General features: G+C 39.7%; 1 protein-coding gene across 2 annotated transcripts in view; it reads right to left on the reverse strand.

Annotated features, from left to right (window-relative positions):
* Positions 1–3,953, reverse strand: part of FBXO33 (F-box protein 33) — a 32,037-nt gene extending 28,084 nt beyond the window's left edge. For both annotated transcript variants that reach the window (XM_036843258.1, XM_036843257.1), the window contains exon 1: positions 3,192–3,953. In XM_036843258.1, coding sequence (XP_036699153.1) covers positions 3,192–3,799 — 608 coding nt within the window. In that variant the 5' untranslated portion in view covers positions 3,800–3,953. The remainder of the gene's footprint in view (positions 1–3,191) is intronic.
* Between the last annotated feature and the right edge of the window lie 14,108 nt (positions 3,954–18,061).

Raw genomic sequence — 18,061 nt, forward strand, 5'->3', positions numbered from 1 at the left:
ATATGAAATGTCCAAAGAATTTTTAATGTATTTTAAGATGTATTTTTAAATTGCCTTATCAGCTGTTGGGTCTTAGTAGACTGATGTTGAAAAAACAATACAAAGGTAAGAAGACTCTCACTCACTGCAGGTGCCAAATCAGCAAACCAAATCTAAGAATTATTAATAGACCTTCTACTACCAAGAGGGGATATAAGCAGGCATAGTCATAAAATTGGTCAATCTAGATACATGTATCAATCTAGATACATGTAAGTAGAGTTGTAACAAGAAAATCACCCTTATACAAAATCTCTCTAGCCTGCATCTTTTAAAAAAGTACTGCCCCCCAAATAGTATTTCATCCAAAAAAGGTTTATGCAAAATATTTATATAGTCCAGGAAAGCATAAACCAGATGATGACAATGTACCTATGCCTACAGTTTAAGAATAAGTATTTTTAGTGACTGAGTCTATTAGCTATTATTATCATAAATCTTATTGTCCATGAAGTCTCATTTGTCCTAAGGAGTCTGAAATACAGCATTTTAATAGGCAGTACTCAACTTGACAGGTTAAATCCTAAAAATGCGTAATTAAATTTGTTGTTTTGAACTTCTAAGTACAATTTCCTGTAGAACAATTATAGAAGAAACTCAGCCGATTTAACCTCTAATACAGTTGAATGAGTACTTATTTTATTTCTGCTTTTACTGTTGATTAAGAAGGTAGGTATCCTAGCCCCTTGTAGAGAAGTGAGCTCTGAAGGTAGAGGACTGTATTTTACCCTCTGTGAGGCATTTTTGTACCTCTTTGATACTCATCAGTTGTTCCGAACACCTAAGATATTGGTAAGGTGGCTACAGTCACTCTTGACAGTACGTGTGTACATGAAACCCAGGAATCAAGCAAAACAAAATGCCAATTATCCTCTCAGAACAGTACCCTTGAAAAGTTCCCACAATTCAAGGTTATGGTTTTAGTTCTTTTCTTTAAAGACATGAAAATAACTGAATACAACAAAATAACAGTCTGATTTGTATGAATTATTTAAAGAAATTCAACACAAAGCCTGGAAACAGAAAGCTTGTGACTTGGTAGGTTTCATATCCCCCTTTTCTATCTACAAAATGGTTGAGTCTTCATTGAACCTGAGTCTGATGTTTAAATGATTATGGAATGAAATAAGAATAGGCTTTATCAGAGTTACCAAAAAAACAACTTGGTTTAAAACATTTTCAAATTTGTTTAAATAAAACTAGTTTCCTTTAAGTTTTTAACATCCATATTAATACTTCCAATATTACTAGAGTATCTCAAGATATTTTCAAAAATAAAGTTGAGATCAACTTCTTACCAAATATATAAAGATTATTTATAGGATAGTCTTAGAGACAAGTAGATTGGGATGCTAATACAAGGGGTAGGTACACTTTGTCAATTGTACCTCAATACAGCAGAAAAAAAAAGTGGTAGGGGTGAGGAAGGGAGGGAGAGAAAAAGCAAAGATGTGATGTACCACTATTTTGCCTATATAACCTTTATCCATCCAGTTATTAAAACACTTAAAAGGAACCAGGCACTTTGCAAGACTTGTTCTTACTGGGACAAAAGACACGCATCTTTAGATGGCTGCTCAGAACTGCTATCTGATCTCAAGAAAAATCTAATTGATACTTGCTGAATTCAAACCACCCCACCCCCCCACATCGGTCTCATCAGTAGTAAGTGCTCACTTACTGAATCTTTCTGACTTCTAGGTCACTTGGGCCTCGAACCGTACATTCAACTCTGACAAAGAGTCTCTAACCTGATCAAGACCAACTTACAGCCTTGAACAGCCTCTTTTGCCACATAAAATTAAAGTAACGAAATGAAATGGCTTGGTGTGAAAAGCTGGGGAAATACACAGCCCACTGGAACGATGACGCCATGCTCCAGATACAACTTGGAGCTATATGCTTATCTCCCACCCTTGTGATTCAAACACAGAGTTAAGAGTACATATCTATCTATCTTACCTAGCATTAAACCAGGACCTTCACTCCATCCTGTTCAACATAATGTATTTATTGCAAAAGGAAGAACACTGCTCTTAGAGAAAAACAATGCTGCACATCACTTGCTTCAGTTTCCTTTCTACAAAATAGGGATAATAATAGCTGTCCCGACTAATTCACAGGGTCATTGAAAGGATCAAATAAGATAGTGAATGTGAAAGTACTTGCAAACTGCTAAACTATTATTGCTAAGTTGTTCCTTTTTTGAACTTTTGAGCTTTCCTCTACCTCATAGTTTAAATTGCAAGGTTAGTTAGAATATCCAGACACAGAAAATCTACATTAATAGGAATTTTGGAGAGGGCGGTAGATAAATAATGGAAAATACTGATTAGGACAATGGGCCAGAACATAGGAAGTTAGCCCCAGAATTACAGTAAAGTCTTGATGCAAAACCACTACCGTTAGGGCTTACTCTTTGCAGACACCGGCCAGTTCCCCCAACACACGCAAACACCAAGCTGTACTGTGCTACTTTTAGGTGAATCACTGGGGATAAGCTGAGTCTGGAGGTGCAAAGGGGAGGGACTTCCAATCCTGATGATCAGGCTGTTCCCCAATCCCTTTAACAAACACTCCTCCTACTCTTTGTGCCTGGCCTAGTTAATCAAAACTATTCCCGGTAAGAAAATGGCTGTCAAAGATTTTTTGCAAGGAGAGTCTTGTAACTATGAGAAACCAGTAGCATACCTACTCCTTCCCCCACCACGAACTATTCTGAATGGATAGGTTCAGAAACAAAAAAACCGGATTATGGTTTGTTTCTCCCAAGACTCACTCTGGGCCTCACCCTCCAAGCTTCAGCTCTCCCACCCGAAAAATGAAGAATGACGGCGCCTGTCAACTCCATACCACTGCTACCGAAAGGATGGATGAGACAGTGCCTGGAAGGCGCCAGGAGTGCTGTCTGATAAACACTAAGTCCCTCACTGTTTATAAAGTATTATGATGAGTCCCGTTACGCCCTCCCACCTCAAAGGAATCGCCGGATTAGAACTGACACCCCCAGTCACTGAAAAGAGCAACGCTGAGGCGGGCGGGGCGTATCCGCACTGATTCTGTTTCGAGGTGTGAGGAAGGAGGCGACCCTGCGCCCCGGGAGAGGAGGAGCGGGGAGAGAAGGTTGAACACACGGGCCGCGAAGAGCCTACCTGTTGTTCCGGATGCTGACCAGCACGCACAGCACCAGCTCTAAGTAGGTGCGTAGCACTTCCAGCCAACGGGTTGAAAGCTGCAGGGCTTCGACTTCCTCCCCGCCAGTCCCGGTGTCGACGCGGCCTCCATCGCCCGGGCCGCCTCCGCCGCTCAGGTAATTCTCCGCGGCGAATTCAACGCGCAGCTCTCGCACGAACCAGCCGCACTTGCGCATGAGGAATTCGAGCCGTGGCTGCTCCGAGGGCGAGACGCGGAGGCAGATGCGGAGCTGGGGCCACAGAGCCGGGTAGAAGAGGCACTCGCGCCAGTGCGAACAGGAGGCCGAGGCCCGTAACCGGTCGGACGCGGACAGGAAGGAGAAGATGTGCACGATTAGCTCGCTGGGCAGCGACGCGGCGCCTGCCGCTTGCCCGCACAGAGCCATTCGGCCCCGCCGCCGGCTGCCGGTCCTCGGCCGCCCCCGCAGTCCCCGGAGCAGCCCCCGCAGCCGTCGCAGCTGCTGCAGCCGCAGCCGCTGCCGCCGCCACCGCGCCACCCGGGCGGGCCCGGCTCGGGTTCGGGCTCCCGGCGGTCGGGGCTGCGGCACTGACAAGAACAACAACATCAATGACAAGGAAGAAGGGGGCGGAACCGTTGTGGGTCTCGGCGGAACCAAGTGCAGCACAAGTTGCGGAGAGGGGGAATGGCCTCTGCGGGGGTGGCCTCCAGATAGTCAGGCTCTGGCCTCTCAAACTCTACTCATGCGCATCCGAGGCCTGCACACTCAGGAACTTCAAAACCCTCGCTTGGACTGGTTAGGGGCCCGGAAGCGGCAGGATTTATTGTAAGGAAACGGCAGCCCTCCCCGCGCCTGGAGGCGGAGGCAGAGCAGTGGTAGGAGCTGAGTTTGACGTCACCGATGGTGGGAGGAGCCCTGCGTGACTGGGCGCGACTTCCGGAAGAAGGGAGCGCCAGATTGACTGTAGGGAAGGGAGATGCAGCACGTGATACCTGACGCAGGCAGGCCGACCGGCGGGGCGGGGCGGGGCGGGGCGGGGCGGGGCGGGAAGTGCTGGTGGTGCCGGCGATGGGCGCCCCCTCCCGTCTCACAGAGGCCGCCGAGTTCCGTCAAGTCTGTAAGTCGGTTAACTTGGGCGCTCAGGCGGTGGAAGTGGCGGAACTCGCGTTGGTGCAAGGGCTCGTGACGCTTCTCATTATACGTTTCTCTGTTGCTGGGCTGAGGACTCAAGAGCCAGAGTGGTGGCTTGGGTCTTTGTCAGCCGTCCCACCTGCCCAGAGTATTGTTGCGAGTTTCTGAGAGAGAGCCGCTAAGGAGGGGGAGCGGGCGCAGTCGCGGGCTTCCCCGGAGGGGCTGCGTCGCGTAGAGGAGAAGCGCGGGGCGGGGCGGCTGGAGGCCGGACCGAGGTCGCGAGTGGACTCCCCCCATTCCTTGTTCGGACCTCGAAGTGGACCTGCGCGTACACCTGGTGTGTGGGGAAGGAGTGAGGACAGCGCCACCCTTTGGATTTAGAGGGAGAGGAGAAAAAAAGGCAAATGAGTTAGGTTTGTTGGTTGATAATCAGCCTCTTCTCCGCGGTTTGAGAGAGGCTCCGAGTTCCGGGTTTTGAGGCCCTAGGTGTAAAGAAGCTGATTGTTATGGTAAAGGTTTTCTTTAGCTTGGCGCCCCTAATTTGAGAGAGGGATTTTCGAAAGAGTGTATCTTAACTTCATCGCAACTTGGGAAGTAGTTAACTGATTGTAAGGGGCAGTGAAGTCAGAAAAGGAGTAAGTGATTTTATGTAATAATTGAGGATTGCTTTAGTGAGGCTGCCGCTTCAAAGCCTTAACTATGATCTTGGAACAGCCTAGTTTTCTAGTGATTAACTCCAAGAAGCTGTTCTACTAGATATTTTTAGCTCTTTGAAGGCAAAACTCTCCATTCATGGTGCTTTGATGACTTTTGGTGTCTTGCACATACCACGTTGCCAGTGATGTGTTATCTTCATTTTGGTACCTGTAGAAAAAAAAGAAAAAAGCTAGCCTTCATGGTAGCTCACTTCTCTGAACCTCTTGTCTGCAAGAGATTTTTCTATGTAATTATTATTATATTTTTATGAATGAGCACTAATAGAAACAGCAGTGAATTAGGAAGTTGAGACTTGGATTTAACTTTTTTATATTTTAAACTCATTGAAATATTTTTAAGTGAACCATGGACGTCTGGATCTCCCACTTATAAGTACTTTAGTATGCATCTCTAAAAGCATATTACTATATAACAAAAATAATATTATCACACTTAAATAACTTCTGTTATCTAATAACCCATCTTCAAATTTATCTAGTTATCTCCCAAATGTTCTTTATAGCTGTTTTGTCCAAACCAGGATCCGATTAAGGACCACACTTGTTTTTGTTTGTATTTCAAGTCTCTTTTAATCTAGAATAGTCACCGCCCAACACACACTTTTTTCTTTTTTTGTCTCTCTGATTAGCTAAAGAGAGGAGGCTTATTGTCCTGTAGAATATCTCCCTTTCTGTAATTGTTTGACTACTTTCTCTTGGTGTTTAGCTTACTATTCTAGTACCTGAATTTCTAATAAACTGGGACATTAATGCTAAAGGCTTGATTAGTTTAATTTTGATCTTCCTCCATATAAAGTTCTGTGTTTTGTTAAACCTTAAAACAAAATCTGTGAGATGTTATTTTTTACAAATGTCCAACTTCTCCATCAACCACTCACTTAATGGCCTTAATAATTGATAATTCTTGCCTGAATCTTAATTGTATTATGGGTTCCAAAATGATAATTTCTAATTCTTTCATTCCATCTACATTTATTAATTTGCATTCTTCTGTATAGGAGAAGCTTTCTTTCACAAACTGACAACATTTAGTTACCCTGAAATACAGCTGCTATTGAAAAGGCAGAAAAAATGCTTAGTTCTTTTTCTTTTATTACCAGTTTTGAAAGTAAGTTATATGGCTTCAAAGACGGCAAACGAGTTTTTCTAGCTTTTATTTTTTCTGAACGTCCCATTCTCATTACATTTTTGTTATGTTTTAATCAATCATTCTTTTCAGTTCTCAGATTTTGATACTTCTAGAACTCTTCACAAAGAACTCTATGTAATTATTATAATTTTTAAAAATTCCTTGAGCATTTTTAGTAGAGGTAACACTGGACTGGGTGGGAACGTGAGGCTGGATTTTGGTCTTTTTTCTTTTTTACTTTTGTCGTGATCTAGCTGGGTGACATTTAAACAAGTTGCTTAACCCTTTGGGGCCTCACTTTCTTCAGCTGTATAAGTAGAGAGTTTTGGCAAGGTTCCCTGCAGCTCTGATGTTCTGACTTTTTTAAAAAAACCCTATTTTACTGAGATATATTTTTCATATATAATTCATTCATTTCAAGTGTACACCTTAACAATTTAGTAATTTTATCAAATGGTACAACCAACACTGTAAATCGGTTTTAGAACATTTTCATCCCTTTAATAAGATTCCACATACCCATTTACAGCTAATCCTCACTTCTTCGTTCAGGAAGCCACTAATGCACTTTCCATCTCTATAAATTTGCCTTTTCTGAACATTTGATATAAATGGAATCATACAATATATGATCTCTTGTGTCTGGCTTCTTTCACTTAGCATAATATATTTTTTTTAAATAAATTTATTATCTATTTATTTATTTATTTTTGGGTGTGTTGGGTCTTCGTTTATGTGCGAGGGCTTTCTCTAGTTGCGGCAAGCGGGGGCCACTCTTCATCACGGTGCGCGGGGCCTCTCACTGTCGTGGCCTCTCTTGTTGCGGAGCACAGGCTCCAGACGCGCAGGCTCAGTAGTTGTGGCTCACGGGCCCAGTTGCTCCATGGCATGTAGTATCTTCCCAGACCAGGGCTCAAACCCGTGTCCCCTGCATTGGCAGGCAGATTCTCAACCACTGCGCCACCAGGGAAGCCCAACATAATATTTTTGAGGTTCATCCATGATGTAGCATGTGTCATTAATTCATTCCTTTTTATTGCTGAATAGAATTTCATTTTATTTATTTATTTATTTTTGGTCTACCTATTTACCAGTTGATTAACATTTAATTTTTATTTTTTTTTGGCCCTGCTTAGTTCCCTGATCAGGGATTGAACCAAGGCCCTGGCAATGAAAGCGCAAGTCCTAACCACTGGACCGCCAGGGAATTCCCTGATTAACATTTAGGTTTCTAGTTTTTGGCTATTATGAATACCATTTCTGTAAATATTCATGTCCAAGTCTTTTGTGAACATATGTTTTCATTTCTCTTGGGTAGATACCTAGAAGTGAAAATGATAGGTTGTTTGATAGTTCTATGTGTAGCTTTTGGAGAAACTTCCAAACTGTTTTCTAAGGTGATTGTATCATTTTCCAGTCCTAACAGCAATGTATGAGGGTTCCTAGTCTCTGACTCTTTGATGATTTGGAGATATTCTCTGATTGATTTGAGACCGATATTTTTCCTTATTATTAGTGTTTTACTAACAACAAACTACCTTCTCCTTGGATACCATTAATAATTAATCTTTATTATTAGGAGTAGTTCCTAAAGGAAATAAAAATACAGATAGTCTCCAAAGTAGATGGTTCTACTTATGATTTTTCAACTTTACAGTAGTGCAAAAGCAATATGCATTCAGTAGAAACCATACTTAGAATTTTGCTCTTTTCCCGGGCTAGTGATACATGGTAAGATACTCTCTCATGATGCTGGGGAGTGGCAGTGAGCCATAGCTCCCAGTTGGCCCCATGATATTGAGGGTAAACAACCAATAGACTAAAAAACCATTCTGTTTTTCACTTTCAGAACAGTATACAATAAATTAAATGAGCTATTCAACACTTTATTATAAAATAGGCTTTGTGTTAGATGATTAGCCAACTGTAGGCTAATGTGTTCTGAGCATGTTTAAGGTAGGCTAGGCTAAGCTATGATGTTTGGTAGGTTAGGTATATTAAATGCATTTTTGACATTTTCAATTTATGATGGATTTACTGGAACATAATCTCATTATAAGTCAGGAAGGACTTCTATATCAATCTGCTATAAAATAAAATTAAGCTTCTTAGTGTTGTTTTTGAATTTTTAAAACTTCATTTAATTTTCATATTAAATGAAGGATGGTAGGAATACTGCTATTAACAACAATGAGCTAAGACATGAATTAATAAGTTATGATCTTGCTCAGTTACAGTTAAAACACAGTACATTTCAATGATGGCATACAATTTGTTTATTTTATTAAGCCAACATCTTTAATATTATTCCATTAAGTACTTATTGAGTATGTATATTCTTAGCATGTTAAGTGAGTTAGGTTATTTCTCTTGACATTTATTATACTATGTAAATTATAAATTATTTTTGGTAAACTTTTTGATAAAGTAACAAAATTGACTTCTTTAAAGGACAGAATGAAATCACATTTTGTGAAATTATAATGTCTGAGCTATGATTCAAAGCGTGGGAGGAAGTACTGACGTTATGAAGCCCATAAGTACTCAGTAGTACTAAGCTTCTGGTTCCAGAAGTGGCATATTGTCACTATAGCAACTACCCATGCTTATTTGGATTTGAAACCCAGGCAACGAATGGTGGATAAGAGTATAACATCAAGACGGATATGTACCCTGGTGGGTTGATATGCGTGACTGTTGATGGTCAAGTGTTCGTTCCGTTTTTCTTGTTATGTTTATTATGATTGATTCTTTTATAGAGATACCTTAATTCCTGTTAATGTATTTTTCTGGAGAGAAATTAAACATTCAATTTTCTTATGTTCTTCCTTTTCTAATATACTAAGCTTAATGCTTTCTCCAGTTTGGTTATTAGGATATTAAATATAGTTTTACTCTAGCTTTCTCTCCATTGCCAAACAATAGTTATAAAAATATAACTTTTATTATGCTGAATCACTTGACATTTCATAACAGAAAAAAATCTGTGATACAGATTTTATTTTAGGTACATCATGAAAAGATGTTCAGGGCTACCAATAGACATGCAAACTGCCTAAATTCAAACATTTTTTGAAAGAATGTTTTTTTTTTCTGAGCAGGGTGTGGGTTTCAGACACTTTTGGCAGGTAGAGATGATGTAACTTCCTTCCAATTATCTATTATCTGCACCCATAAAGTTACTTAGAGGCACAGGAGCCTCCTGGGAGAATAGAACTGGGAACTTGATTCTTTCTCTCCACCCTTGTCTGACAGATTGGAATGGTTCCTAGTGAGGTCATATTACAGGAAAAAGAAATGAAGGATTGAAAGGCATTTGTCTTTAGGGTAGGGAAAGTCTGCACTGGTGAGCTGGATGCAGGACAAAGGACCAAGTCTGTTTTTTTTTTTTCCTAGTTGCACCATATTGTTGATGTCAGAACTGATCTTAACCAAGCCACTCACAAGTTGGTTGTGCAAATTTGTGAACTGGAGGATCTATATCAATAAAGTAGGGATTGATAGCTCATATCCTAAAGGAGACAGGAGCAATAAGAGAAGAATTGGGTCCTAAGCAATATGATAGGTAGTGGGGAGGACTGCGGCTTACCAGAGGATGCTTTTCCCAGTGGGAAACTGGGCTCTGTGTTTCCAGATTTCCTAGTTTTTCAAGAGAAACTAAAATACTAAATTTTTAAAAGATGAAATGTCCTGATTGCTAGCTTTCACATTAAAAATATTCCGTGGGCAAACAAAACCAGATTCAAACAAAACCAGATTAGTCTTCAGGATGCCTGGTTACAACTTTTTAACCAAAGAGCTCTCATACATGTGGGCTGGGGCCACTTTGTGTTCCAAGAGCTAGGCCTGCTAGCTAATTCCTGTGTTTTAAGTCCACTCCCAGAGCTATTTTTTTCATTCATTCCTTTCAGAGTTTAAAGAAAAAGAAAGAAAAAGAGGTTTAACTTTAATGTCTATTTTATAGCATTACTGTTTTCTTGCCTTTTATTCAAGAGGATGGGTATTTTTAGGGGTACCTTTTGTTATTAAAAACTGAATATCACTATCTTTAATGCAGCTGATACAGCCAATAGGGTTCCTTGACTTCTGGTCAAAATCAGTAATTGGCTGATTTTAATGATCTTGGTTTGAGTTGTACAGCTTATATTACATATAGGCAGTATCCCACAGTGGGGCTCATAGGACTGTTACTCCAAGGGTACTGTCTCTAAGCAGTCACTTTAACTGGGTTCCTTTAGTTTCTTAACTAGCTTAAGTAATGAGGGGATTTTTTTTTCTTTTTCTTTTTTCCTGGTTACTTTAGGGAGTTTTGAGGACATCCATACACATGCATTAGAGCACACCTGATCCTCACAGGGACTACATGAGGAACTAAAAACAGGAACTAATTGTTCCGTAGTCTGTCTCTCCTTTTCAGTAGGCTTCCTTTGCTTTTTCATTTTGCATAGGGCCCAACTGCTGGCCCTTACTAGTCTACATGGTCTTCTAGTTCAAGTATCCAGTATCATTTGCAAATTTGTTCTTTGTCTCCTGTTGAAATTCTTGTGAGGATCTGACTGGGTTATTTTTGGGAGATAGGCAACAAAAAAAGTTGATGGTATTCCTGTTGATTGGCTGCTTTAAGGTAAAGAGTCCTGCCCTAGTCCAATTAGCTGAATTTAGGAGGACGGAGTAATGTGCTGAATGCTTTGGACAGATGGATGTAGGGATTTGGATGAAGAGAGGAAGGAGCTTTGTTCCGAACAGGGTGTGAGCCAACAACCACTCTGAAATCTATCTAGTAGATACCATGGCTCAGTAACTTTTTATCCAGAGATGCGTAGAACTCTGTATAGAATAAAAATGGCCTAAGCTGTCAACTGATCTTTTAAATAGTTGTTGAATAGTGTTCAGTCTATTTGGCTTCCCTTACTCCTGGAGTACTCATCAGACTTCCAGGTTATCCTAGTTGAATAGCCATGAGACTCTGTCATGAAGAGATATATTCCTCATGGTCAATTACCACAATGTTCTCATTGCAGAATTTAATATTTAATCCTTTGGAAAAATCTCTTAAGCCTTTTAAGTGCCGAAAAGGTGAAATGAAGTGAATATTTTCATACAGCAAACATTAATTGGAGTGTTGCTTTGCTCTAGGGCAAGAAAGTTTCACTTGATATGCCAACTCTAAACAGTTTTGGAGGTTGAGTAGTACTGTGTTGAGAAGGATTTTGGAATTTGAGATTGTTCCCTTGTTCTGCTGGGAAGAGTGCCATGTTTGATTTGTGATGTCTGCTGTGGTTGGAAAGAATTGTTGACCTGAATGACCTGTATTTTCTATCTGTAGTCTGTAATTATTGTTTAAATAATATATTAGTGTTTGCTTTCTACCTTCATTTTGTTGTACCTGTATACTTTTCAATGGGTAGTATTCATATCAATTCCTTATATTGTGAGTAACAGCAGATCACTCAAGTTTTATAAGTAAGTTTTTCCATATTAAGAATTTTTTAAAGCCAAAGTGAGGTTAAGTAAATTTCTAAATATTAAAATTTATCAGCTCCTGACTGCATTCTCTAAGAATGTGAACTACTTCTTCACTTATATTGAATATTAAGGGGGAACTCATGCTTTTGCCCCACAAGGAAAATATAACAAAATTTCCCTTCACTTGAAGGATACAGGGTTTTTTCCCCCATGGTATTCAGTTTATATACAGGAACATTCTCTCTAAAATCTAGTCTTTAAGCAAGAAGCATCTAGTAGAAATTCATTACTTTTTTTTCTTAGAGTATTACATGAACATGGCAACAAAAAAATGTAGTACAAAAGTACTTTTGATGAAAAGCAACAGTTTTTCATTCCTTGCCTCCCATTGTTAGGCCTACCCCCAGAAACAAACATTTGAACTATTTTGCTGTTTGTTCTTTAGGTAACTTTAAATTATATGCTTTTACCTACACTCCTTGATTGATTAAACACTATTTCCTTCCTTTTATAAAAGATGAAGATTTAATTCAGTTACTTCCCCTTCCCTCCCCCAAATTCCTACCAATATTTGATAGTTAATTGTAATTTTACGTTTTTCTCTTGGTGTGTGTGTGTGTGTATTTATTGAGGTAACATTGGTTTATAACATTACATAAATCTCATGTGTGCAATTTGTCGACCTTATTCACAACAAAGTGCTTACCACCGAAAGTCTAGTTTCCATCCATCACCATACACTTGATTCTCTTTATCCATTTTGTCTCCCCACCCCCCCCTTACCTCTGGTAACCACCAGTCTGTTCTCTGTATCTATGTGTGTGTGCTTTTTGTTTTGTTTTGTTTGTTATTTTTAAAATATTCCACATGTGAGTGGAATCATACAGTATTTGTCTTTCTCTGACTGACCTGTTCACGTGGCACAATACCCTCAGGTTCCATCCATGTTGTACCAGATGGCAAAATTTAATCTTTTTTTATGTCTTGGTTCTTATATTAATCAGCTTTTACTGCATAGCAGTCACAATCTTCTGTGTACAAGAGAGTGGATTATGACAGATTAGGTAACTTTCAGCAGATATTTACTTCTTGGTCTTGCGACTTGCTTTGGCCAGAAAAACTTGGGCAGAAGTGACAGTATACCAGTTCTGAGCCTAGGCCTTAAGAGGTATTAAATGTTTCTACTTGCCACTCTGGGAGTTCCCAATCTTTGCATAATAAAACAGGTCCCAGGCATCTGCTGGCCACTGTAGAGCCCCAGATGGAGAAACATGGAAAAGATGTCAACTTGACCTACAGCCTGAAACAGAGATGCCCCAATTGACCTAAAGAATTTATTTCTAAGTGAGAAATATATGCTTATTTTTTGTATCTTACTGAGATTTTTGTGTTTGCTTGTTTTGCAGGAAAAGGTTGATCAATTTAAAAATGTGTACCTAGGAGTGGGGTGCTGCTATAATGAAAACTTAAAATGCATGCCCATTGGCTTTGGAACTGGGTGGTGGTTAGCAAGGAAACTATTATAGGAGGCTGGAAAAATGGCTGTGTTATGTAGTAGCAAAATGTTTGATAAAACTTGTCTGTGGTAACATGGAAGACAGTTTAATGAAGTTGCGGTATTGGGCAAGGAACTTTCAAGATGTTGAAAGCATGAGCTAGTTGCTATTAGCTGCATAGGATAAGGTACTACAAGCATAATTCAATCTACCACATCTGATCTCTTGGTGATAATCATTCATGTCCCTTTTGTTCCAATGACGTAGTTCTTCATCTTCATATGTATGTGTGATGGAACATGCCAGCTGTCAGGCTTTCCTTTAGCGTGGGTGGATAGCCGACTATCAGGCTGCTGGTCTTCCAAATGCTGCAAAGAGGAAGGCCTGGCTCTGGGTCACTAAAACCATAGCTTAAAGTTAATTTTTCTGGTGATGTTTTCCCCTCCCTCCCTTTCTTATTTCCTTTTTAAAAAGGGGCTATAATTAATAAGGATGCTATTTGCTGAAACCAGTAAACCTGAAAATTTCAATGGCTAAACAAAATAGCATTTATTTTTTTACTTCTTTAATAGTCCAGTGAAGGTCTTCCTCTCAGCAGGCAACTTTCCTTCATGTGATTTAGTGCACTGAATTTCTTGTCTTGTGATTCTGCCATCCTTAAAATTCCTTGTGATTCTCTGTCTCCTCCTAGCGGAAGGGGAAGAGAGAACAGAGAAGGCACTTCTTAATTGCCTTGGCAGGGAAATGACACATTACTTTTATTTACATTCCATTGGCTAAAACTAGTCATATGGTCGTGCCTAGATACAAGAGGGGTCTGAGAAATGATGTTTTTGGCTAAGTAGTTATTTCTTAGGGGCAACTCTATGTTATAGGAGGAAGTGTATGAATTTTGGTCAACATTTGGCCATTTTTGCCACAAAGGAGAGTTACCCTCTTGTTGTTTTTGGCTGGGGGTAAATATTAGGCTCCTTGTGTGCTTTGTGAGCAGAGGTGGAAGAGGAAGGTAGACATGGAATGTTTGACTTGGTACAGTTTTTCTATATTCAGATCTTCAGTTCATCTCTGTCCTTAGCTACTCCCTTTCTTAATGCCTCTTTAAGACAGTTCCTCAGGTATCCCTGAGCCAAGAATCCCTCTAGGGTTCCAGTGGGCAGATCAGCTTTCATTCTCAGTTGCAGCTTCCTCCTGGTGTAGTCTGTTCTGTTTAAGTTGTCAATACACTTCTATTTTTGTCTTTCAGAAATTTGTTGAAATCTCTTGCTGGCCAATGATCAGCTCTTTCCAAGCTGAGTTTTCTTCACTGTTATACAGGCCTAAGTATCTGTACATTGTTTTTTATTTAAGTTTTAGGAGTCAGTTGAAATAAATATAGAATATCTTCAATTAGTACCTCTAACAGAATTTCAATTATTTTTTAATACCTGCTGCTTAATGAAGATGCTTTACTGTCTACCACGTGCCGAGCACTTCTCCAGGCTCTGGGGGACATGTAAAAAGGTATAATATACAACCTGTAAGTGTAGAGTCCACACTCACTCTGTCCCAACTTTGATTCTACTACCGGCTTACTTTTTCAGACAACTGATTCTGTCATGGTACTTCTTTAGAAATGTTTGGTGCTTTTTCCTTGCTCATCTTTCCCTCTGTAAACCCTCCCTGGTTTTCAGTTCCCTCTCTAACAGTACATGCCCCTCAAGTGAGAACTATTCAGTTCCTTGTGTCATCAGCATGCCATGTCATTTCTCACCTCTGTGCCTTTGTACATGTAGTCTCTACTTTCTGGAGTAACTGTCCCTTTCATATCTGAGTCCTGCTTAGATACAAATGCTGAATTCAAATTTCACTTTTTTTTCTAAATAAATATTCATTGATTGAAGCTTTAAGTCATTTAGACCAGTGCTATTCAAAGTGCAGTCTATTCTTTTCCCATTTAGGTTATTACCTGAATTGAGCAGAATATTGAGCAGAATCATGGAATCACTTTGCCATACACCTGAAACTAACACAACACTGTTAATCAACTATGCTCCAATATAAAATAAAAATTTAAAAACAAACAAAAAAACCAAAGTGCAGTCTGCAGACTGATACTGGAGCATGAACTGTTACCACTATGCTGAAATATAAGTACGGAAATTGAGAATAAGCTTTAGAAACTTTTATAGAAATTTGACAGAGAAATTATATGTCTGTCAAATTTATAATAAAATTTGGTTTCTATTTTACACGTTTAAAAAAATTCTGGTAATTCATTTAAATTTCATTTTATAAAAGGCTCTGTCCACAAAGGATTAGAAAATTAAAAAAAAAAGACATCTCACCACAGTTCAAGAAGCACTTATTTGTTTGTTTATTTATTTATTTATTTATTTAGGCCGTACCTCGTGGCTTGCGGGATCTTAGTTCCCCAACCAGGGATTGAACCCAGGCCACAGCAGTGAGAGTGCTGAGTCCTAACCACTGGACAACCAGGGAATTTCCAAGAAGCACTAATTTAGACTACAAAGCATATGAGTATTTAGCAGTAAAGAGATCAGTATATTTTGGACCAGTAGAAGAGGATTTCACAAAGGAGATGAGAGCTCTTCTTGAAGGGTGCGTAGGATTTGGATGGTTGGAAAGCACTGTGGCATTTCCAGTAGGGATAATGGGGTTTTGGATTACAAATGGAGGAGAGTTGTGCTAATATGATCTGGAGAGAAAAGCATCCTAGCAGAGTTAAAAATTAAGTCCACAGAGAGCTGACCAGTTACCGGAGCATTTATTTGGTTACTGCTTGAGCTACTGCAGGATGAAGACCTTTCATTCCCATATGTCTGTTGCTGATTTTCCATGGGACTAGTAGTAGTGAGTACATTTTACATTTTGCCTGTTTGAAACATTTCTTTTTAATTTAGCCTTTATGGTTGGCTTATTGATACTTTAGTTGTTGCTGAGTTTATTGTAGATTTAATATGAATAAGTAAATAAGTAAAATACAAACTAAAGAAGAATAATTGATAATTGATAAAAATTATTTAAATTTTAAATTATTTTTTAAGCCTAAACAATATAAATTTATTTTCTCACAGTTCTGGAAGCTAGAAGTCTGAGATAAAGGTGTCTGCAGACTTGATTCCTTCTGAAGCATCTCTCCTTGGATTGTAGATGTCCTTCTTCTCACTCCTTCTTTACATGGTCTTTCCTCTCTGTGTCTGTGTCCTGATCGCCTCTTCTTATAGGGGCCTCAGTCATACTGGATTGGGGCCACCTTAATGACCTCATTTAACCATAATCACCTATATAATGTCTCCTGTCTTCAAATATATATAGTCACATTCTGAGGTACTGGGGGTTAGAATTTCAGTATATGAAATTTCGGGGAAACAGTTCTGCCCATGAAAAGGGGGTATATGAGGCTAGTTTTTCTTATAGTTTTAATCACTCAGAATCCAAAGGTAGTGGGTTTGGAACTCACAGCTTCAGTAGGGGAATTTGTACTTATTCTTTTGGTAGAAATTGCTGCATCTGAAGAGAAGCTTTAGCATCTTACTTGGCTCTGGTCTGATTATATTTCAGGACTACCATGAAGATGCATTGAAAATTCTGCTACACTGGAGGAGTGAAGTATCCCATTCAGTTGGTGATTTTCCTGTCATGGAAGTTGCTTGCCAGCTCTAATTTTGAATGAACACAGTAAACACAATGGTGAAAATATCAATTAAAAAAATCTACTCTCCATTACTATGTATGTCTGTTTCCCCGTGTGTTCTGAACTCGCTCGTAGCTACCAACACATAGTTGTCTGTAGCTTCGGTTTTGCCAAACTATTAAAATCGTGTATTTTTTCTACTGTTCTCCTTTGACTTTGCCTTCAGCTCTTGCTCCTCAAGATTGAGATATGAAAGGATACTTCTGTCTTTTACCACACAATTCCTTTGTCAGGAATTTCATGATTTCCTCCAAGTTTGCAGTTATGTGTTTGACTTTATTCCCTAATTTTAACACTGACTGTTTTTCATTTTATATTTTCCTACTTTTGTAATTTGGGTTGGTTCTTTTTTTTTTTTTTTTAAAGATTGATTGATTGATTGGTTGATTGATTGCTATGTTGGGTCTTCGTTTCTGTGCTACGGCTTTCTCTAGCTGCGGCAAGTGGGGGCCACTCTTCATCGTGGTGCGCGGGCCTCTCACTATCGCGGCCTCTCTTGTTGCGGAGCACAGGCTCCAGACGCGCAGGCTCAGCAGTTGTGGCTCACGGGCCCAGTTGCTCCACGGCATGTGGGATCCTCCCAGACCAGGGCTCGAACCAGTGTCCCCTGCATTAGCAGGCAGATTCTCAACCACTGCGCCACCAGGGAAGCCCCCTGGGTTGGTTCTTTTAAAATCTTTATTTACTTATTATTTTTTTGTTGAAGTATAGTTGAATACAATATCATCTTAGTTTTTAGTGTAAACATAGTGATTTGACATTTATATACATTATGAATTAATCACCACTATAAGTTTATTAACCACATGTCACCATACAAATGTATTACAATATCATTGACTGTATTTGCTGTGCTGAACATTACGTCTTGATTACTCATTTATTTTATAACTGGAGGTCTGTACCTCTTAATCCCCTTCACCTGTTTTACCTAACCCCCACCTACTTCCCCTCTGGTGTCCTCCAGTTTGTTTTCTGTATCTATGACTCTGTTTCTGTTTTGTTTTGTTCATTTGGTTTGTTTTTAGATTCCATATATAAGTGAAATCATGTGGTATTTGTGTTTCTCTGGCTTATTTCACTTAGCATAATACACTCTAGGCCCATCCATGTTATGGGGGCTTGTCTTCCCTGTTCTGGTCCCCCAGGCTGGGGAGCCTGGCATGGGGCTCAGACCCCTTACTCCTCAGGGAGAATGTCTGCGGTTGTGATATCCCTCCTAGTTGTGGGTCGCTG

The sequence above is a fragment of the Balaenoptera musculus genome, chromosome 2, assembly GCF_009873245.2.
Source record: "Balaenoptera musculus isolate JJ_BM4_2016_0621 chromosome 2, mBalMus1.pri.v3, whole genome shotgun sequence".
In the NCBI taxonomy this organism is placed as follows: domain Eukaryota; kingdom Metazoa; phylum Chordata; class Mammalia; order Artiodactyla; family Balaenopteridae; genus Balaenoptera; species Balaenoptera musculus.